This window comes from Chelonoidis abingdonii, chromosome 23, assembly GCF_003597395.2.
Source record: "Chelonoidis abingdonii isolate Lonesome George chromosome 23, CheloAbing_2.0, whole genome shotgun sequence".
Lineage (NCBI taxonomy): Eukaryota > Metazoa > Chordata > Testudines > Testudinidae > Chelonoidis > Chelonoidis abingdonii.
Window position 1 is genome coordinate 20047746 of NC_133791.1, and position 16678 is coordinate 20064423.

Sequence of the window (16678 nt, forward strand, 5' to 3'; positions counted from 1 at the left end):
CTAAAGGGATGCCAAAAGGCTCTTCAAGGCTATGAGATGGTTCCTCCCTCTCTGCCGGGCACAGTTAGATTTTGCCCAACTCAGTAGTTTGGTACTTAACCCTAAGTGATCAACATCTCTGCTTTTTCTTTTTAGAAAGACAAGGTGGGTGAGGGAAGATCTTTTAATGGACCAACTTCTGTTGGTGAGACAGACAAGTTCCAGGCTACTCAGAGCTCTTCCTCAGGACTGGGAAAGGTGCTCAGAGTTTCACAGCTAAATATAAAGTTGAACAGATAGAATATGTTCTAACTACCTATGCTAAACTAAGAGAACATTTAAGGTGAGGTGGCCTGTTAACACACTTTTAATCATAGGACAAAAAAGGAGGGTTTAATGGGTTACAGATGGCTGTAACAACACATAAATCCAGTGCCTTTATTAAAATCATTATTTTAGTGTCTAACGAAGTTACAAATTTAAGCTCCTAGGCTCGTCTTTTGAAAGTGCTGTGCAGATTTAAAGAAGGATTTTAAAAAAACAGTTAAATGTGGAAAAGTACTGGATTCACAGATTTAGAATGCAACATCACCTGTTTATCTCTAGATTGCTGCTTGTCTGTGCTGCAACTATGAATGCATCCTCAGCAAATCAGTTCTAATATGGAACTGCCTCTCGTGACAAGAAAGTGGTCTCCAAGGCCCATTCAATATTGAATTACTGAGATTTAACAAGGACATCAGTTATACTGGGTTTTGCAACATGGACAAATAACGACTGCTGTTTGATATTAACTATTTTCTGTACAACTGACCTAGCTTAGAGTTGAGCTGGTAAACAGCTCCAGTCTCTCTCATTAACTCCTCATGACATGCGGTCAAAGACTTCCTATAAATATTTTACAATTTGTAAAGCATTAATGGCATCAAACCTTTCCCCTAAACTGATCTAAATAACAGCTGTCCTCATTTTCCTTCAGTGTTTCTAGTAATACAGTAACTTAATTGAAAAAGGTCATTAATGTCCGCACTATTTTAATCTGAATCGTGTATTTTTGGAACTACTTCTCATTGCTCCCATCTATACTGTTTGTGCTACATAGTTAAGGATTAATCAACAAATCTACTACATACTGTACTGACATTGTAGGTCCACAAAGAACAGAACTGGGGAGAGTCAGTTTGACTTTGTTATATGGCAGCTTTCCCCTGGTTCTGTGTGTTTTGCTCCTATTTGCTCATTGTCTTAGATGGACTAATCTCTCTGGGACAAGCACAGTTTTGGATAGCATCAAGTATCTTGATGCTCATTCACCTCAGAATGACATAACAATGCTCCATCTAGCTCAGTATCCTGTCTTTCAACAGTGTCCAATGCCAGGCGCTTCAGAGAGAATGAACAAAACAGGTCATTGAGTGATCCATCCCCTGTTGTCCACTCCCAGCTTCTGACACTCAGAGGCTTGGGACACCCAGAGGACGGGGTTGCATCCTTGACCATCTTGACTAATAGCCATTGATGGACCTATTCTTTTTTGAACTCATTTATACTTTTGGCCTCCACAACACTGAATTTCATCTTCCATTTTGTTACCCAATCACCCAGTTTAGTGAGATCTCTTTGTAACACTTCACTGTCTGATTTGGACTTCACTATCTTGAGTAATTTTTAACATCTGCAAATTTCGCCACCTCCATGTTGACCCCTTTTTCCAGATCAAGAATTATTTAGGTATTGGAATTATAGGGGCTAACAAACCCCAGAGTTTTAAACAGTTTGAAAGTTGAGCAAGAAGAAGATGGAATTTTTAATCACTCTCATATATAATATCACCCTATTTTCCAGCCACCTTAGAGCATTTCAGTGTAGACCATACACTAGAAACTCAAGTTAAAAACAAAAACAAAAAAACACATTTTAAAATATAAAGCTTTCTAGCCTTTATGCTCCAGCAAAAATGGCCAGACACTCAATTTCTTTCTTCAAAGATCATGTTTAATGAACAATAATTCAAACATCAGACATGTATCCTGTCGATTTTACTTCTTTATTACAGATGAAGGCAGCATGACAGGTTGATGCCTAAACATAAGCAAATTTTTGATTTTACAAATTCAGGTTGTATCTAGGCCAGAAAACAGGCTACTGGAAAAACTAGTAAAATTACTGTACCACAGTCTCGAGAATGAAAGTTATGCAACGAATAGGAAGGAATTTTAGTTAGGATTTTTAAGAACTTTTAATGACTCTTATTTAACTTCAATGGCTAACATTTTGAAAAGAACCCTCAGTCCAAGATTCAACACTCCCAGCTTCTAATAAAGGTTTTTGTTCAAATATCTTTCAGTCATCTCAGGGTTTATCTGAACCTAGATGAGTTCTGTTTTTTAAATGTGACAGCTAACATTTTAGAACTCTAATGCAGATAGGACTTTGAAAATATATTAATTAATTTATCCTAGTTTATGCAAGCCCCCCAGAGATCCACCAGAAAAGCCAGAGAAGAATGAATTGACATCTCGGAGATGTTTTAAGATTTAAAAAGGCAGAAAAGAGTACAAAAGCCTATCAGACTCTTTATTCATCATAAGATAAAGAAGGCACAAGCTCAAATTAAAAAAAAATACTAAGTCACCTTTAAAAAATCGGAAAAAGTTATTAACCGTGATAAGTCTTCCATGAAGGCTGGCAAGATAGACTGTTGCATACTAGTATAGTTTTTTTCTACAAGGAACTGATTGTGTGTAACTAGTATCTAAAATATACCTAAATGTTACAGAGTTAGTGTAAATACAGAAAAGTTAACGTTCTCACCTGCAGTATCAAACAAGCCTAGGGTATACGGCTCCCCACCAATCATCACTGTTACAGCATAGTTATCAAATACCTGGAGAGGGGAAAAAAAAGTAGGTCAATAATCTAACCTTTCATTTTAAAAAAGTTAAGCCAGTATAGATCAAAGAAATCCTTCCAAACATGAACTGAGTATAAATTAATAAAGCGAAGTCTACTTGAGCATGCAGACCTGAAACAGTAACTCAGTGGAGTGAGAACTCTGGAACACAATGTAAAATATCAATATTAACCATTTCACTTGATCATTTTAGCAGAATTAAGTTCATGTGTTCCCCCATTACTGCTGGATGTAGTAACAGATATCAGGGCAGGAGTACACCTGGGAAGCTAGTTGCTGACAAAGGAAGTGGGGCATTCAAAGCACTCCACTTCTAAACAGAATCACTGCTGCCCAAAATATACACCTTTCTTAATACCAGAAGCTCCAGTGCCCACCCATGCTTCCCTACCTTTCTGGGCACCAAAATATTTCATTACCCTATTCAGCTACCAAAAATATCCACCATCTCTCCCAAGTCTACAGTGTAATTGCACATTTTCAACTATGAGCTTCTATGACAGTGAAATTTTAAAATTTGGTGAAAGCATCAACTAAGCTATGTCTATTAAGGGTTCTTGCCACATGACAAGGGACTTGATCATTTCTGGCCTCTGGAAAACTATTATTGCCCCGTGAACCTTTGTTCTCATGTTTTACCTAATTTCATCCTCGTTGATCCTCCAATACTGACTAGCATCACTGCAACCATAGCCAGTCTCCTCAGCTGAAGAAAATGTATAGTTTGAACTTTCTTTTCTTGACCACCAGCCTTATATCAAGATATTCCTAGCGATATTCCCATCCCCTCAAGATGGTGCCTATCATAGGAGGCATCCTGCTTAAGGTCTGAACTGCACGTGAATGCCCCACTTCCTTTGCCAGCAACTATCTGCCCAATTGCACTCCTGCCCCGATATCTGTTACTACATCCTTTCAAAACTTTGGGAAATCTACTACTGAAAGAAAGGAATCTGATTTGAAGATCTGAACCAGGTTTCTCATGAAGGAATGTTCCTTGGGCTACTGTGTGAACAGAAGATACTGCCTTAACCACCGCATTTTCTATAAAGATCTAGGAAATTGTAAGCAGCACCCTCATTACCACAAAGGGGAAGTGGCCCCAGTTTTGGCTCTCTTCTATAATCTGATTTTTATCTATGGTGGAACAGAGTTTCTGAAATCTGAAGTGTTGACAGGCAAATAACTCCTTCTTTGGGGTCAAGTACTACTACCATGTGAATTCTGGTATGTGTAGGCATTGGGTGGTCAACAATTAAGCAGTGTGCCACCGAGTATCCTCTGAGTGAACTCCATAATGGTCTCTATCCTCTAGTAGTTGAAATACCTGATAAGTAGATCAACCAGAAGTGGACAGATGAGTATTCCCTGTACTCTAAGGTTACTGATCACTGTGAATATTATGCATGCTGTCACGAGGCCGAGTGGGTAACACTTGCTACTGGATGTCTCAGCAGAAGGTAAATCGGTGACCACTTCAAGAATAAACTTTGAGTATGGTTTAACACTTCATCCTTTCACACCAGAATTATAGGGTAGGTCAGTTATCAGGGCTTGAAGTTCACCAAACCTCTCATAGAAGTGATGGGTATTAAGAATGCTGCCTTGGATGACTGGCAGGAAAGGGCATTTTCCTAGTGGTTCCATCAGTTTTGTTAGCACTGAGTTTAGAAGTTCCAAAAACAGGGACTGGTTCTTTTGCAGTGGTAAAGTGTTTGAGGCTTTGCAGGCATCAAAGTGATGGGATGAAAGAACGCTAACTCCATATGCTGGAGCATGATAACCTAATATGGCAGCCAGACTGACTGAAGGATGACAGAAGTACTGCAGCTGAATCAGTGACTTGTGGTGTCGAAAATATCTTTCATGTCTTAGTGTAATTTTATTTTGGGTAGAATTCCTACATTGTAGCAAGACTGCTTGAAATTGAAGAGAGTAAGGTAGCTCTGTGGAAGCCTGCTTCCTATGATACATGCTATCAAGTCTAGAAACTCCAAAATGGGATGGAGAATTTGATCATACCTCTAGAGTACAGGAGACTCTAAAAGAGAGGCAGTTGATAAGATGTAAGCTCTTTGGGGCACAGACTGTCTTTTTGTTTGCACGGTGCTTTGCAATAGAGTCCTTGCCTCTAAGCCAGAAGTGGGGAATCGTTTTTGTATCAGGGCCATTGGGGGGAGGGATAGCTCAGTGGTTTGAGCATTGGCCTGCTAAACCCAGGGTTGTAAGTTTAATCCTTGAGGGGGCCATTTGGGGAACTGGGGTAAAAATCTGGGGACTGGTCCTGCTTTGAGCAGGGGGTTGGACTAGATGACCTCCTGAGGTCCCTTCCAATCCTAATATTCTATGACCCACTGAAAAAAATAAATCAGTGTTGGGTCACACATGTTCAACTCGTGTGTGTGTGTGTGTGTGTACACACACGTATGTGTACACAGGTGAAGGCTTAGGGCTTCCCCCCAGCGGGTCAAGCTGGCAGTCATGTTTCCAGCCCTGCGGGGGGGTGCTGAGACTCATGGTTTTCCCTCACCCCCACCGTGGGGCAAGCTGGCACTCATGGCTCCATCAGTGCCCCCCCACAAGGCTGGAACTGCGAGCGCCAGGTGCCCTGAGCCTCCGCGCCACCCCACTGGGTGAGCTGAATGTGTGTGGCCCACGGACCAGACGAAAATGAGCAAGGGGCCAGATCCAGCCCATGGGCCATAGGTTTCCCCACCCCTGCTCTAGGCATTAGCACAATACAAATAAAGACATTAACAACAGCCAGCACAGTTCCTGTGACTGCTCTAGAAGTTAGCCTGTCAGTGATGCCTTAGCCATCCTGAAATCATGGAGACTATTGCTGTCTCAACATCTCTTTTGAACAACCACAGGAGTGAGACAAGTTGGAAGGAACTCTTCTCCCATACTTGAGGAAAGTATTCACCAGAATTATTTTCCCTGAACAGAGGAAGGTATAACTTTGAATTTCCTATGAAGGCAAAGGGTTCTGCTCAAAAATCCCTACCTGAAACTATCACTGATTATTTCTGACACCACCCATGCTTGCTTTGAACCTTTTCTGTCAAGTGTAATCTAACCACTAGGTGCATGTGATGGTCAAGATACCAGTCAAAAAATCAGGCCTTCTTTGCAGAGTATTTGGGAGAGACTTCTCATGCTTGTTCAGAACATTCACTGCCATTGCGGTTCTGTCAGCATCTGAACAACTGGACCTTGCAGAGATGGCAGAAGTGACTTTAGGGCCCAAAAAAATCTCTCTGCATTCCAGCGCAGTTAGGTGGCCATGGACTTCTTGTTCATGTAAATGGGCTCCTAGCCCAGTTTGAAAGCATCTGTGGTGATAATTGCTAAGGAAGCTAGTGGGTTGAAGGAAACTTTCATTACATTGTCCCTGGGCTCACACCATCTGAGCTGTTGTAGGATGTAAAGAATTGGTGAACCAAGTCTCTAAGGTGTCCATTTTTATGGTTTGATTTAGGGACACCCAGTGTGGTAGAGGCTTCATGTGTAGGTATTTATAGTCATCCATGAACAAAGACACCAATGTGAGGAAAAACGCTGTTCCCTGACATGGTTTCTTTAAGACAAACATGGCTTTTCAGATCTGTCTTATGGCAGAAAGGCTTCTGTCAGAGTTGGGGCCAGAACTGCTCCTCCTTGTAAGATCTCCTCCAATACAAAACAAGCATACTGTTTATTTGCAGACCAAGAGTCTGCAACGGAGGATGTTAACCTAGAAGTAAGTATGCAAGTGCCTGGCTGAATCATGCTTGAATGAGCCAAAGGTTCAGGTAGGGTTAGATATGTAATTACCATAGCTAACCACTTTGAATACCTTTCGTGCCACGGATAGCTCAAAGGCCTGCCCTCTCTACCAATAGTAACTTTTTCCCCCAGTTAGATACTTCCAGTGCAACTGTCAGATGGCTATGTAGAGCGAGGGTGGGCAAACTACGAGCTGCATCCGGGCTGTCAGACCTTTTAATATGGCCCTCGCGCTCCACTGCCTCACTCCAGTGCTCCCGCTCCAACCTCCCAGCACTCCAGCTGAGGAGTGGGGTCGGGGGCTTGCCCCGCTCCAGCCACCTGGCGCTCCTGTGTGTGAGAACACATGTTACTCTGGCTACCCAACCCAAAAGTGCCTCATACGCCATCAGAGCCTGGAACATGCAAGCCCAGGTGTCTGCTACTTGTTGACTTAGGTGATTTTCCAAGCACTCAGAGGCGATTTGATTGTGGGCTGTTGAGACCTACGTGGGAGGAGATTTCTGAGAGCAGGGGGCTGGTGAATCTTAATGAGTTCCAGTGACTGGAAGCTGATGCCCGACAAATCCAGGGTAACATACAATTTCTGTTCAGACAGAAGCAAAACCGCGGGTAAAAATCAACAAACAGCCCAGTAATGTAATTTTCTAACAGCGCATTGTTCAACAAAATTATTTCAATAGTGTTGATTTGGAAACAAACCTGTGTTGTCCCTGTCTGAACATGAACTGTTAATTTTGTAAACATTCATGGCCCACCAGAAAACCTCCATATCCAGATGTGGCGTTCAGGCTAAAAAGTTTGCCCCCCCCTGATGTACAGGCTAGCATTCTGTTTAGATGAAGACCTGCACAGCCAGCTTAGGACAGGGTAGGGATGACTATTCAAGCTCAGCATTTTGAACTTTAGGGACTTAATGAATCTGCTTCATCTCAGATTCAGAGAGGCCTTCTACCTTCTTTGGTATCAGCAAGCACCTGAGGTAGAATCATGCCCCCCTACACCCTCTCCCACAGATACTCCTTGAGGAACTGTCTCTATAGCTCCTTTGTTGCAAAGGTATTCCCAGAGGTGGTGAATATCTTGGACTTCTTTGCATTATTCCCCTTCCTTCCATTGCTGAGCGTGCTCTAGGAAGAGGGGAATGATGGAAGCTGAGGAGGTGGAACAGAGTGAAAGAGAAAGGGGATCCACCACACTGGTGTAGTGACAATGCATCACTTTCAGATGAAAGCCTCGTTTATACTGAGGTTTTCACTATTGCAGCTACAAAATGGCTTGTGCGGTACAGAAGTGAAAACCATTACTTGCACCAGTGTAACTAACAGGGATAAGCTGAAAGTGGGAGTTCACAGCATACACCAGTGCCTAAAAACCCAAGCGTATGCAAAAAGTGGCAATCCCCCTTCTCCTTCACTCTACTCCAAGAGTAGTCAATAGACAGACCGCTGGCCAAATCTGGACGGCCAGATGCTTTTGAACAGATGCCAAAATCTTTTTTTCACTTATAATTGTTATTGTTTTTCCTCTGGAGTCCGGACCTTCACTAGTCCTTCATCAAGAAATTTGGACCATGACAAAAAATTGACTATCCCTGCAGTTGCCAGCTCCCTTCTCCTTGAGCACAACCAGCAAAAGGGGATCTCCACTTTTCTCTTGCTAGAATAATATGACTGACTAAATGAGTCATGTCTAGCCAGTTACTCTCTACTCTTATTGGTATGCTTGTGGGTGGGGGGGAGGAACAACACAACACACGACTTACTGTCCATCATCCCAGATTCTACCTCTGAGGTAGAAAATATCAGTGGGGGTAAGAAAGCGTATTTCAGCAATCCCACACAGAACCCTTACCTGCTTTTAAAGTTTTCTTACCAGGAATCACAACTGATCATTTAACACTGTTGCAGGCACCACAGCAGAAAACAGCCTTGCAGGCACTCAGTCAAGTTTTTTTTTCAGCTATAAATGCCTCTGAGACATTAAGGCTGGCTGACGACAAATGGAGGACTCATTTTCATTTTAGAAACAATACTGGCTGTTGTATTTCTATATTTTTTGCCTGTGTTCTTTTATTACTATGAGCATTGGCAAGAAAAATGAAAGTCACTGTCCATTAACAGGAGTTTGAAATAAGCCTCTGTGCATTCACACTATAGGTAGATGGGCCTGTACAGTTGCAGGCCAATGGAATATTCCAACAGCAGTGCTTGTTGGGGCTCCTGCAAGCAGACCCTACCCACTTTCAGACTCTGAACATTCTGCATGCAAGGCTAGAAAAGGGGATGTAACATAACCAAGGTTCCTTCCACCTGAACCTCAAAGCTTGAGAGTAACAGAACTCCAAGGAAGAAGAAAGATGGGCAGATGGACAGTATGAACATGCAGAAGTCTATCTTCACCACCACCAACTATTGCTAAGTAACTTGTGTTTCTTTAAGGTCACTTACCTTACAATAACTGCTGGGAATTTAGCAAGCAATGCTACCCTTCCCCAGAAAGGTGGGCTTAGGCGTCCTAGATAAACAAAGACTGAACACTGCTCTCAAATGTGCGTAATATATTCAGGCTTGGTGGAAGGCATAAGGCTTATTAAAAGTATGTATTGAGCTCCATGTAGAAGCCCTATAGATTTCCTACCACGTGAAACCATAGTCAACTCCCTGAAGTTGCCTTAGCCCTACTGGAATGAGCCATGAGCCCTTCGGGCACAAGAATGCTGGCTATCTTATGACTTTTTATAAAGACTCTGATCCACTTGGACACGCACTGAGCAGTAATAAATCTCCCTTATCACCATATGCAATGAAGAGACGGTGAATTTTTATGGTAGAAAGCCCTCTTGACATCTGCTGCAAGTAGTTGTACTTGCAAGTACATGTACCCCTAGGGGTGCGCAGAGGTCTTCCAGGGGGTACATCAACTCATCTAGATATTTGCCTAGTTTTACAACAGGCTACATAAAAAGCACTAGCAAAGTCAGTACAAACTATAATTTCATACAATGACTTGTTTATACAGTTCTATACCCCATACTCTGAAATGCAAGTACAATATTTATATTCAATTTATTTATTTTATAATTATACGGTAAAAATGAGAAAGCAAGCAATTTTTCATAATAGTTTGTTGTGACACTTTCGCATTTTTATGTCTGATTTTGTAAGCAAGTAGTATAAGTGAGGTGAAATTTGGGGGGTACACAAGACAAATCATATTCCTAAAAGAGGAATAATAGTCTGGAAAGGTTGAGAATGACTCATTTAGGAACCCAAAACTGGAAGAGATACTAACAGATATAACAAATGATTAATATATGGTAATCTTATCAATTTAGGAAAAAATTTGGGGTGACTGCAAAGGACTACATTCTCAGGTAAAAGCATAAAAAGATGATCAGTCATAAGAACCTTAAGATCAATGACACTTCTTGCAGTTGTTACAGCTATAAGGAAAGCAATTTTCAGAGACAAAACAGTGAGCCATCTCCCATGGGTTTAAAAGTGGACTTAAACCCTGATCTGAGAGCAGTGTATCATCTGCAAGAGGATAGTTTCTCCATCCTCCTCCTGTGCTATAGGTAGAATCACAGAGACTGCCAGCACGCCCACATCATTCAAGCTTCAAACTTAATCCCTCCAATGTCTGTAATAAGATTCACTCTTGCTAGAAGGTGGAGTTGTAGATCAATGCATATGCATAGGTCCTCAGGCTTTGAGCCTAACCTCCAACAGCTTCAGGTCCACAATGGTCCAAGATTAAGAAGGTAAGGTATGTCTTCCTATAGTTCCAGATACGGGAGTGCATCAGAGTAATTTTCTTTTGTGGAAGACACTCCCCCATTGTTAAGGAGCTGCAGAAAAAATGGTTATTTATCTTACAGTAACTGCTCTTCAAGATGCGTTACGCACATATACATTCCACTGTAAATGCATGCACACTCCATGCATGCGAGCTGGAGATTTTTGCCAGCAGTATCACCTGGCAGAGCATGTGCTCCTTCTCTCCTCATGCTCTTAGGTGACGCCATAGAAGAGGCATCTCCACCATCTCCTTCTCCATTCCTTCCTCAGTTATGACTAGCGGGAAAGTTGGGAGGGTTGTGGAGTGTATATGTTCTTCGATGCGTTATGCACAAGTTACCGTAAGATAAGTAACTTTTTTCTGAGTGATTGTGAACACATACATTCCACTGTAGGTGACTCAACAACAGTTTCCTTTCAGGTGGAATGACTTGAGATCTAAACAGACTGTAGCACCAATTTGCCAAAGCTGGCACCATCATGAGAGGCTTGCAGGATGGCATAAAGTGTAGAAAAGTTATGACCATGTTGGTGCCTTCCATATAACATCACCTCTTGGAACACTGCTCAGGAAAGTTAAAGTGGAGGACTGAGCTCTGGCAGAGTGAGCCATTATCCTCTGCAGGAGAGGCTTAGTGAGCTGGTAGCAGCCAGAAATCCAGCGAGATTCTCAGACAATGCAGATTGGCCCTTCACTGTTTCAACAAAGGTTACAAAGAGAGTCTAGGAGAAGATCTGAAGCACTGGTTCTCAAAACTTTTGTACTGGTAACCCTATTCACACAGCAAGCCTCTGAACGTGACACCCCTTATAAAATAATATATATGTGTGGGCAAAGCGGGGTTTGGGGTGGAGGCTGACAGCTCGCGACGCCCCACGTAATAACCTCGAGACCCCCTGAGGGATCATGACCCCCAGGTTGAGAACCCCTTATCTAAAGAATCTAGTACAGTCCAAATAAAATGCCAGAGCTCTATTAACATTCAATGGAGAGTTTCCTCGGCCTGAGAGGAACAGGATTTCGTGAAAAAAGCTGAAAGGTTAATGGTTTGATTTAGATGGAAGGCTGACATTACCTCAGGCATAAACTTAGGATGTGTATTAAGGAACATCTTGTCCTTACAAAAGGACTGTAAAAGGAATGTCAGCAAGAAGAGCTTTAAGTTCTGAAACCTTCCTCATGGAAGTGATTGCCACTAAAAATGTGATCTTCATAGACAACACAAATAGTGAAGTTGTCACCATATGCTCAAAGGGGGACCCACAAATCTAGAGAACTAAATTTAAATCTCAGACATAGGAGGGTAAGTATTAACTAGGCCTTTTGAAAATCTCAAAACAAGAGGATCAGAGAAGATGGAAAAATTCATCTATTGGCAGATATGCTAAAATAGAACCCAGGTGAAACAGAACCCAGGTGAACTCTCAAAGAACTATCTGAGAGGCCTGAGGATTTCAAATATAGGAGATACTGCAGTTATGCACACACTGGACTGTGTCGTGGAGATACTTTGTTGGACTGTGCCCAAAGGGGAAAATCTCCTCCACTTTGATTTGTGTGTGGCTCTAGCGGACTCCTTTCTGCTACTCACCAAGATGGTCTGGACCTATCGGGATCACAGTTTCTCATGAGTGTTCAACCAGAGATCATCCAGGCAGTAAGGTGAGTGCAGAGATTCACCCTAGTTCTATGACAGAAGATCTGCCACTAGTGGTGAAGTTCTCAGTGAACAGATGGAGAGGCAACGTAGATTCGTGAATCAAAGTCTTGGCCATGCTTGTGAAATGATGATCAACAATTTGTCCTGTTTCAGCTTCCTGAGAATTCAGGGAATGAGAGAAACTGGAGGGAATGCATATAGGAGCAGATTGGACCAGGGAAGAAGAAATGCATCTATGATGGAACAAAGGCCTAGGAGCTGCAGGCAGGTATACACTGTTAAAGGGCTGGATCTGAGGCCACTGGAAAGGCTGCTATAATTCTATACCTTTCCACTAGGAGAGAAGCCATGACTACTGAGGTATGCCCCTGTTAAAGATATACATTGAGTGGGTTTCCCTTGAGACCTCTCCAAATGTTAGGTGTAGACAAAATGACAGGCATCTGATGCCTCTGATGTTGGATCTGGTCTCTTGATGCTGCCCATACCAGCCAATTGTCCAGGTAAATGAAAGTCTGAATGCTTAAAATGACAGATGTGCTGCTAACACTGACATACATATGGTTAAGACCCTTAAAACTTATGACAAACTGAAAAGGAGCACTACGTACTGGTAGTGGTTGGTGCCACCACAAATCGAAGGTAATTAATGTGGAAGTATACATACTGCAAAAATCGAGGACAGCTACCAGTCTCCAGGGAGGAAGCAAGGGCAACCATCCTTAACTTGATCTTTCTAATGAATCTGTTCAGCTTTCTTAAGTCTAGAATAGGATGGATGCCCCCAGATTTCTTCGAAATCAGAAGGTATTAGGAATAGAAGCCTTTCTATTCATGTTGGTAAGGAACTTCTTCTATTGCTCCCAATTCCAGAAAAGACCACAGCACTTGAAGTAACAGTCTCATGAGAAGGGCCCTGAAGAGGGACAAGGAATGTGGGTTGCTAAAAGGAACTGGATAACATGTCCCTCCTTAACCATGACCCACTTGTCTGATGTGATGTTTTCCCAAGCGTGGTAAAAAAGGGATAGACATGACTCAAAAGGAGTTATTGTTGATGTACTGTCTTCAACCAAAATGTCAAAATGACTGTTCTAAAGATGTCTGATGAGAAGGATCCACTACACTAAAGACAGCTGTTGACATCTAGGAGATCCTGGTTTCTTCTTAGAGGGATATTGAAGTATGTGTTGAAGAGAAGGTCTAGTGCAGCAGTTCTCAACCCCAACTTTGGGGTCCCGACCCACTGTTTGCCAAGAGTGACATTAGACTTGCTGAGGCCTGGGGCTGAATCCCAAGCCCCACTGCCCAAGGCCCAAGAACTTCAGCTCTGAGTGGCGGGTTTCAGGTTACAGCCCCTACTCCGGGCTGTTAGAGCTGAAGCCCTTGGGTTTCGGTTTTGCCCCCCCACACACACAGCGCCCAGGTTTTGGCTGTGGGCCCCCGCCTGTGGCCTTCTCCTGTTTCTCTCTCTTATGCCCACCTGACCAGGATAACAGCCTTGCATGTGCCACATTGTTTAGAACCAGGGATTTCTTCATAGTAAATCTTCCAGGAAGTAATAAAAGTATAACTGTGACGCAGTAGAGAGTGGGGTAGATTGACCTGGGAATGTCATTTAGTTTTACTGGAACTGTCTCCATCGGGGATGGGAGAGCAGGGGATTACTTTAGGTGAGGGCAGTACCTGAGCCAGGAAGGGGGATGGGGCAAGTCGACACCTTTGCCTGGGAAACTGGACAAAGGGAGAGAAGGAGGCGGAGAGAGCCTGCTCGAAGGGTTTTGGTTTCAGTTTCGGGCTGGCTGGGAAGAGGCAAGGAACCCCAAGTCTGGAGTCTAAGATCCTTGCCCCCATCCCAGAGGGACCTGGCTGAGGGGTCCTAGTTGTACCTACAAGCCTTGGTTGGGACTGTGTTCCTGTCATCTAATAAACCTTCTGTTTTACTGGCTGGCTGAGAGTCACAGTGAATTGCAGGAAGTGGGGGATGTAGGGCCCTGACTTCCCCACACTCCGTGACAATAACTATGCTATTTTACACTATATACACTTATACTATAACTAGAACAATTTTATAAAGTTTTCTAAAGCTGGCTGACCAAAGCTAAGGCTACATGGAGCTCCAGCTCTTGCCACAAGCAGTGAGAAGAGTCAGAGGAAGGTGGTGGACATGCCCCTTTTATGCCCTTGCCTGAGACCACAAGGAGACCAGGGGCACATGCGCTATTGCTGACAAAAGTCTCCAACTCAAGTGCATTGCATGTGCGCACACACACCTACAATGGAATGTATATGTGCACAATCACTTGAAGGAAAACTAGGTAATCAGTTCCAATAGAACCAGAAGCTTGTACTGCCACCTCAGCACTCTCGCTTAGTGATTTTTTTCCTCCTCCAAAGGAAAGGAAGAAGGGGTTCTAGATACCTCCCTCATGCCCTCAGGACCACAGAGAGGATTAGAACCTGCAGGGTAATGCTTCCTAGAGCTATCAGATAGATCCTCTGCAGCCACAACTTTGCCATGCTTCTTCCAAGTTTAAACTGGAGAGGGAAGTATATTGATACCGTGTACCAACAGACCTTCTGATCCTTGCTGGTCAAATTCCTTTGCCTTGATTCCTGGAATCTTAAGTATATGGCTACCTCCACTACCTCTTAGCCCCTAGATGGGTCATGAGACAAACATGGGTCCATCATAGAAACTGAGGTATTGGAAGCCTCAGAACCAAAAGACTTGATTGCCAAAATCTCTTGCAGTAAGAGAGCCTGTAGGCAGTTCTACCTCTTTTCTTGTCCTCAAGATCTCGCAGATGGAATACGAGAAGGGACAGTATCACTCCCCAAAGACAGGAGAAGCAGCATGAGCACATGCATTTGAGGCTGCAAAATGGTCATTTAAGCATGTATGCTGCTCATACCCCACTTAAAGTTAAAAGAGCTTGAAATAATCCCACCTCACAGCACCCAACTGTACTGTCAACAGATGAGAGGGTTAGATCTTCAGATGAAGGCTATGCAGCAGGAACAGATAAATCATGGACAAGAATTCACTTATACCAATGTCTCAAAACACACAGAGAAGCCATACAGACGCTATTATAACTTGCTTATTATAAGCAGAATATGCCTTGAACATGTTCCTTTCTAGCTTGTCATAAGACATCAGGTCTGGGTACCAAGTAGAGAGGGAGAGATGTGATAAAAATAAAGATCTAGGAGAAGCACAAGAAAGTAACAGTATATAGACCATAAAATTAACTACAGGATTATGCTTTTCCTTTCACCCGCCCGCAAAACTCCAAAACAATGACATTTTCACCCTTTATACTCACCGTTGGTACATATTCCGATGGGAATTTGTTTGTTGTGTAAGAAATTAAGAGACATGTTTTACCAACAGCACCATCACCCACAACCACACATTTAATTGTCTGCATAGCTGAAGTCCGTTAGTATATCAAATCCAATATGAATCTAAGGGAACAAAAGAAAAATATTTAGATTTTTTTGCTTACTTTCTCACAGAAAAGCACTAAGTGTCATTATCAACCCAGTTTCATCGAGCAGTCTCAACTGCATAGACTTTAAGGTCAGAAGGGACCAATATGATCACCTAGTCTGACCTCCTGCACAAAGCAGGCCACAGAATCCTACCCATCCCCTTCTATAACAAACTCCTACCCTATGTCTGAGTTATTGAAGTCTTCAAATTGTGGTTTGAAAAGACCTTCAAGCGCAGAGAATCCACCAGCAAGTGACCCACGCTGCAGAGGAAGACGAAAAACCTCCAGGGCCTCTGCCAATCTGCCCCGGAGAAAATTCCTTCCTGACCCCAAATAGTGCATCAGCTAACACTCAGGAAAGAATTCTCTGCAGTAACTCAGATCCCATCCCATCTAACATCCCATCACAGACCACTGGGCATACTTACCTGCTGATAATCAAAGATCAATTGTCAAAATTAAGCTATCCCATCATACCATCCCTTCATCTTCGGTCACTGGAGTTCTCTGGCCAAGGTAACCCTACACTCAATTTCACACAAACCTCAAATAGGTCATAAAAAACTGGTTAATACACTAGGTAATTTTTAGCCTTAGTCCAGTGGATTTTTCTATTCAGCACACCTATTGGTCAATTTATGGTATCTGCTGTCATCTTGCCTCCAACTGGTGACAAACAGCATGAAGAAAACAAGAGTCTAGAAAGCAACTTTCTGGGAAGGGTGTCCAGAAGTCCATGTCACTTACAGATGCAGCAATGAAAATTAACTGAAGAGTACAGGGTTGGGCCGCAACAAAAAACTAACTTAGTCCTTGTCTACACCACTGGTTCTCAACCAGTGATCCAGGGCCCCCGGGGGGCTACAAGCAGACTTCAGGGGGTCCGTCAAAATAATCCAGAGAGCAAGAAAGGTGTTAGACTCATTGGGGCCCAGGGCAGTAAGCTAAAGCCTGAGCTCCACCACCTGGGGCTGAAGCCTGAGCAACATACCTTCATAGTGCCCCCTGTGGCATGGGTCCCCAAGCAGTTGCCCTGCTTGCCACCACCTACTT

The 16678-nt window shown here is 43.0% G+C and overlaps 1 protein-coding gene across 2 annotated transcripts in view; it reads right to left on the reverse strand.

The window, feature by feature from the left end:
• The window catches only part of CDC42 (cell division cycle 42), a 50163-nt gene that overhangs the window by 17208 nt on the left and 16277 nt on the right, over positions 1–16678 (reverse strand). For both annotated transcript variants that reach the window (XM_032767881.2, XM_032767882.2), the window contains exons 2-3: positions 15455–15596; positions 2794–2866 (exon numbers count right to left, since the gene is read on the reverse strand). In XM_032767881.2, the coding sequence (XP_032623772.1) occupies positions 2794–2866; positions 15455–15559 (178 nt within the window). In that variant the 5' untranslated portion in view covers positions 15560–15596. The remainder of the gene's footprint in view (positions 1–2793; positions 2867–15454; positions 15597–16678) is intronic.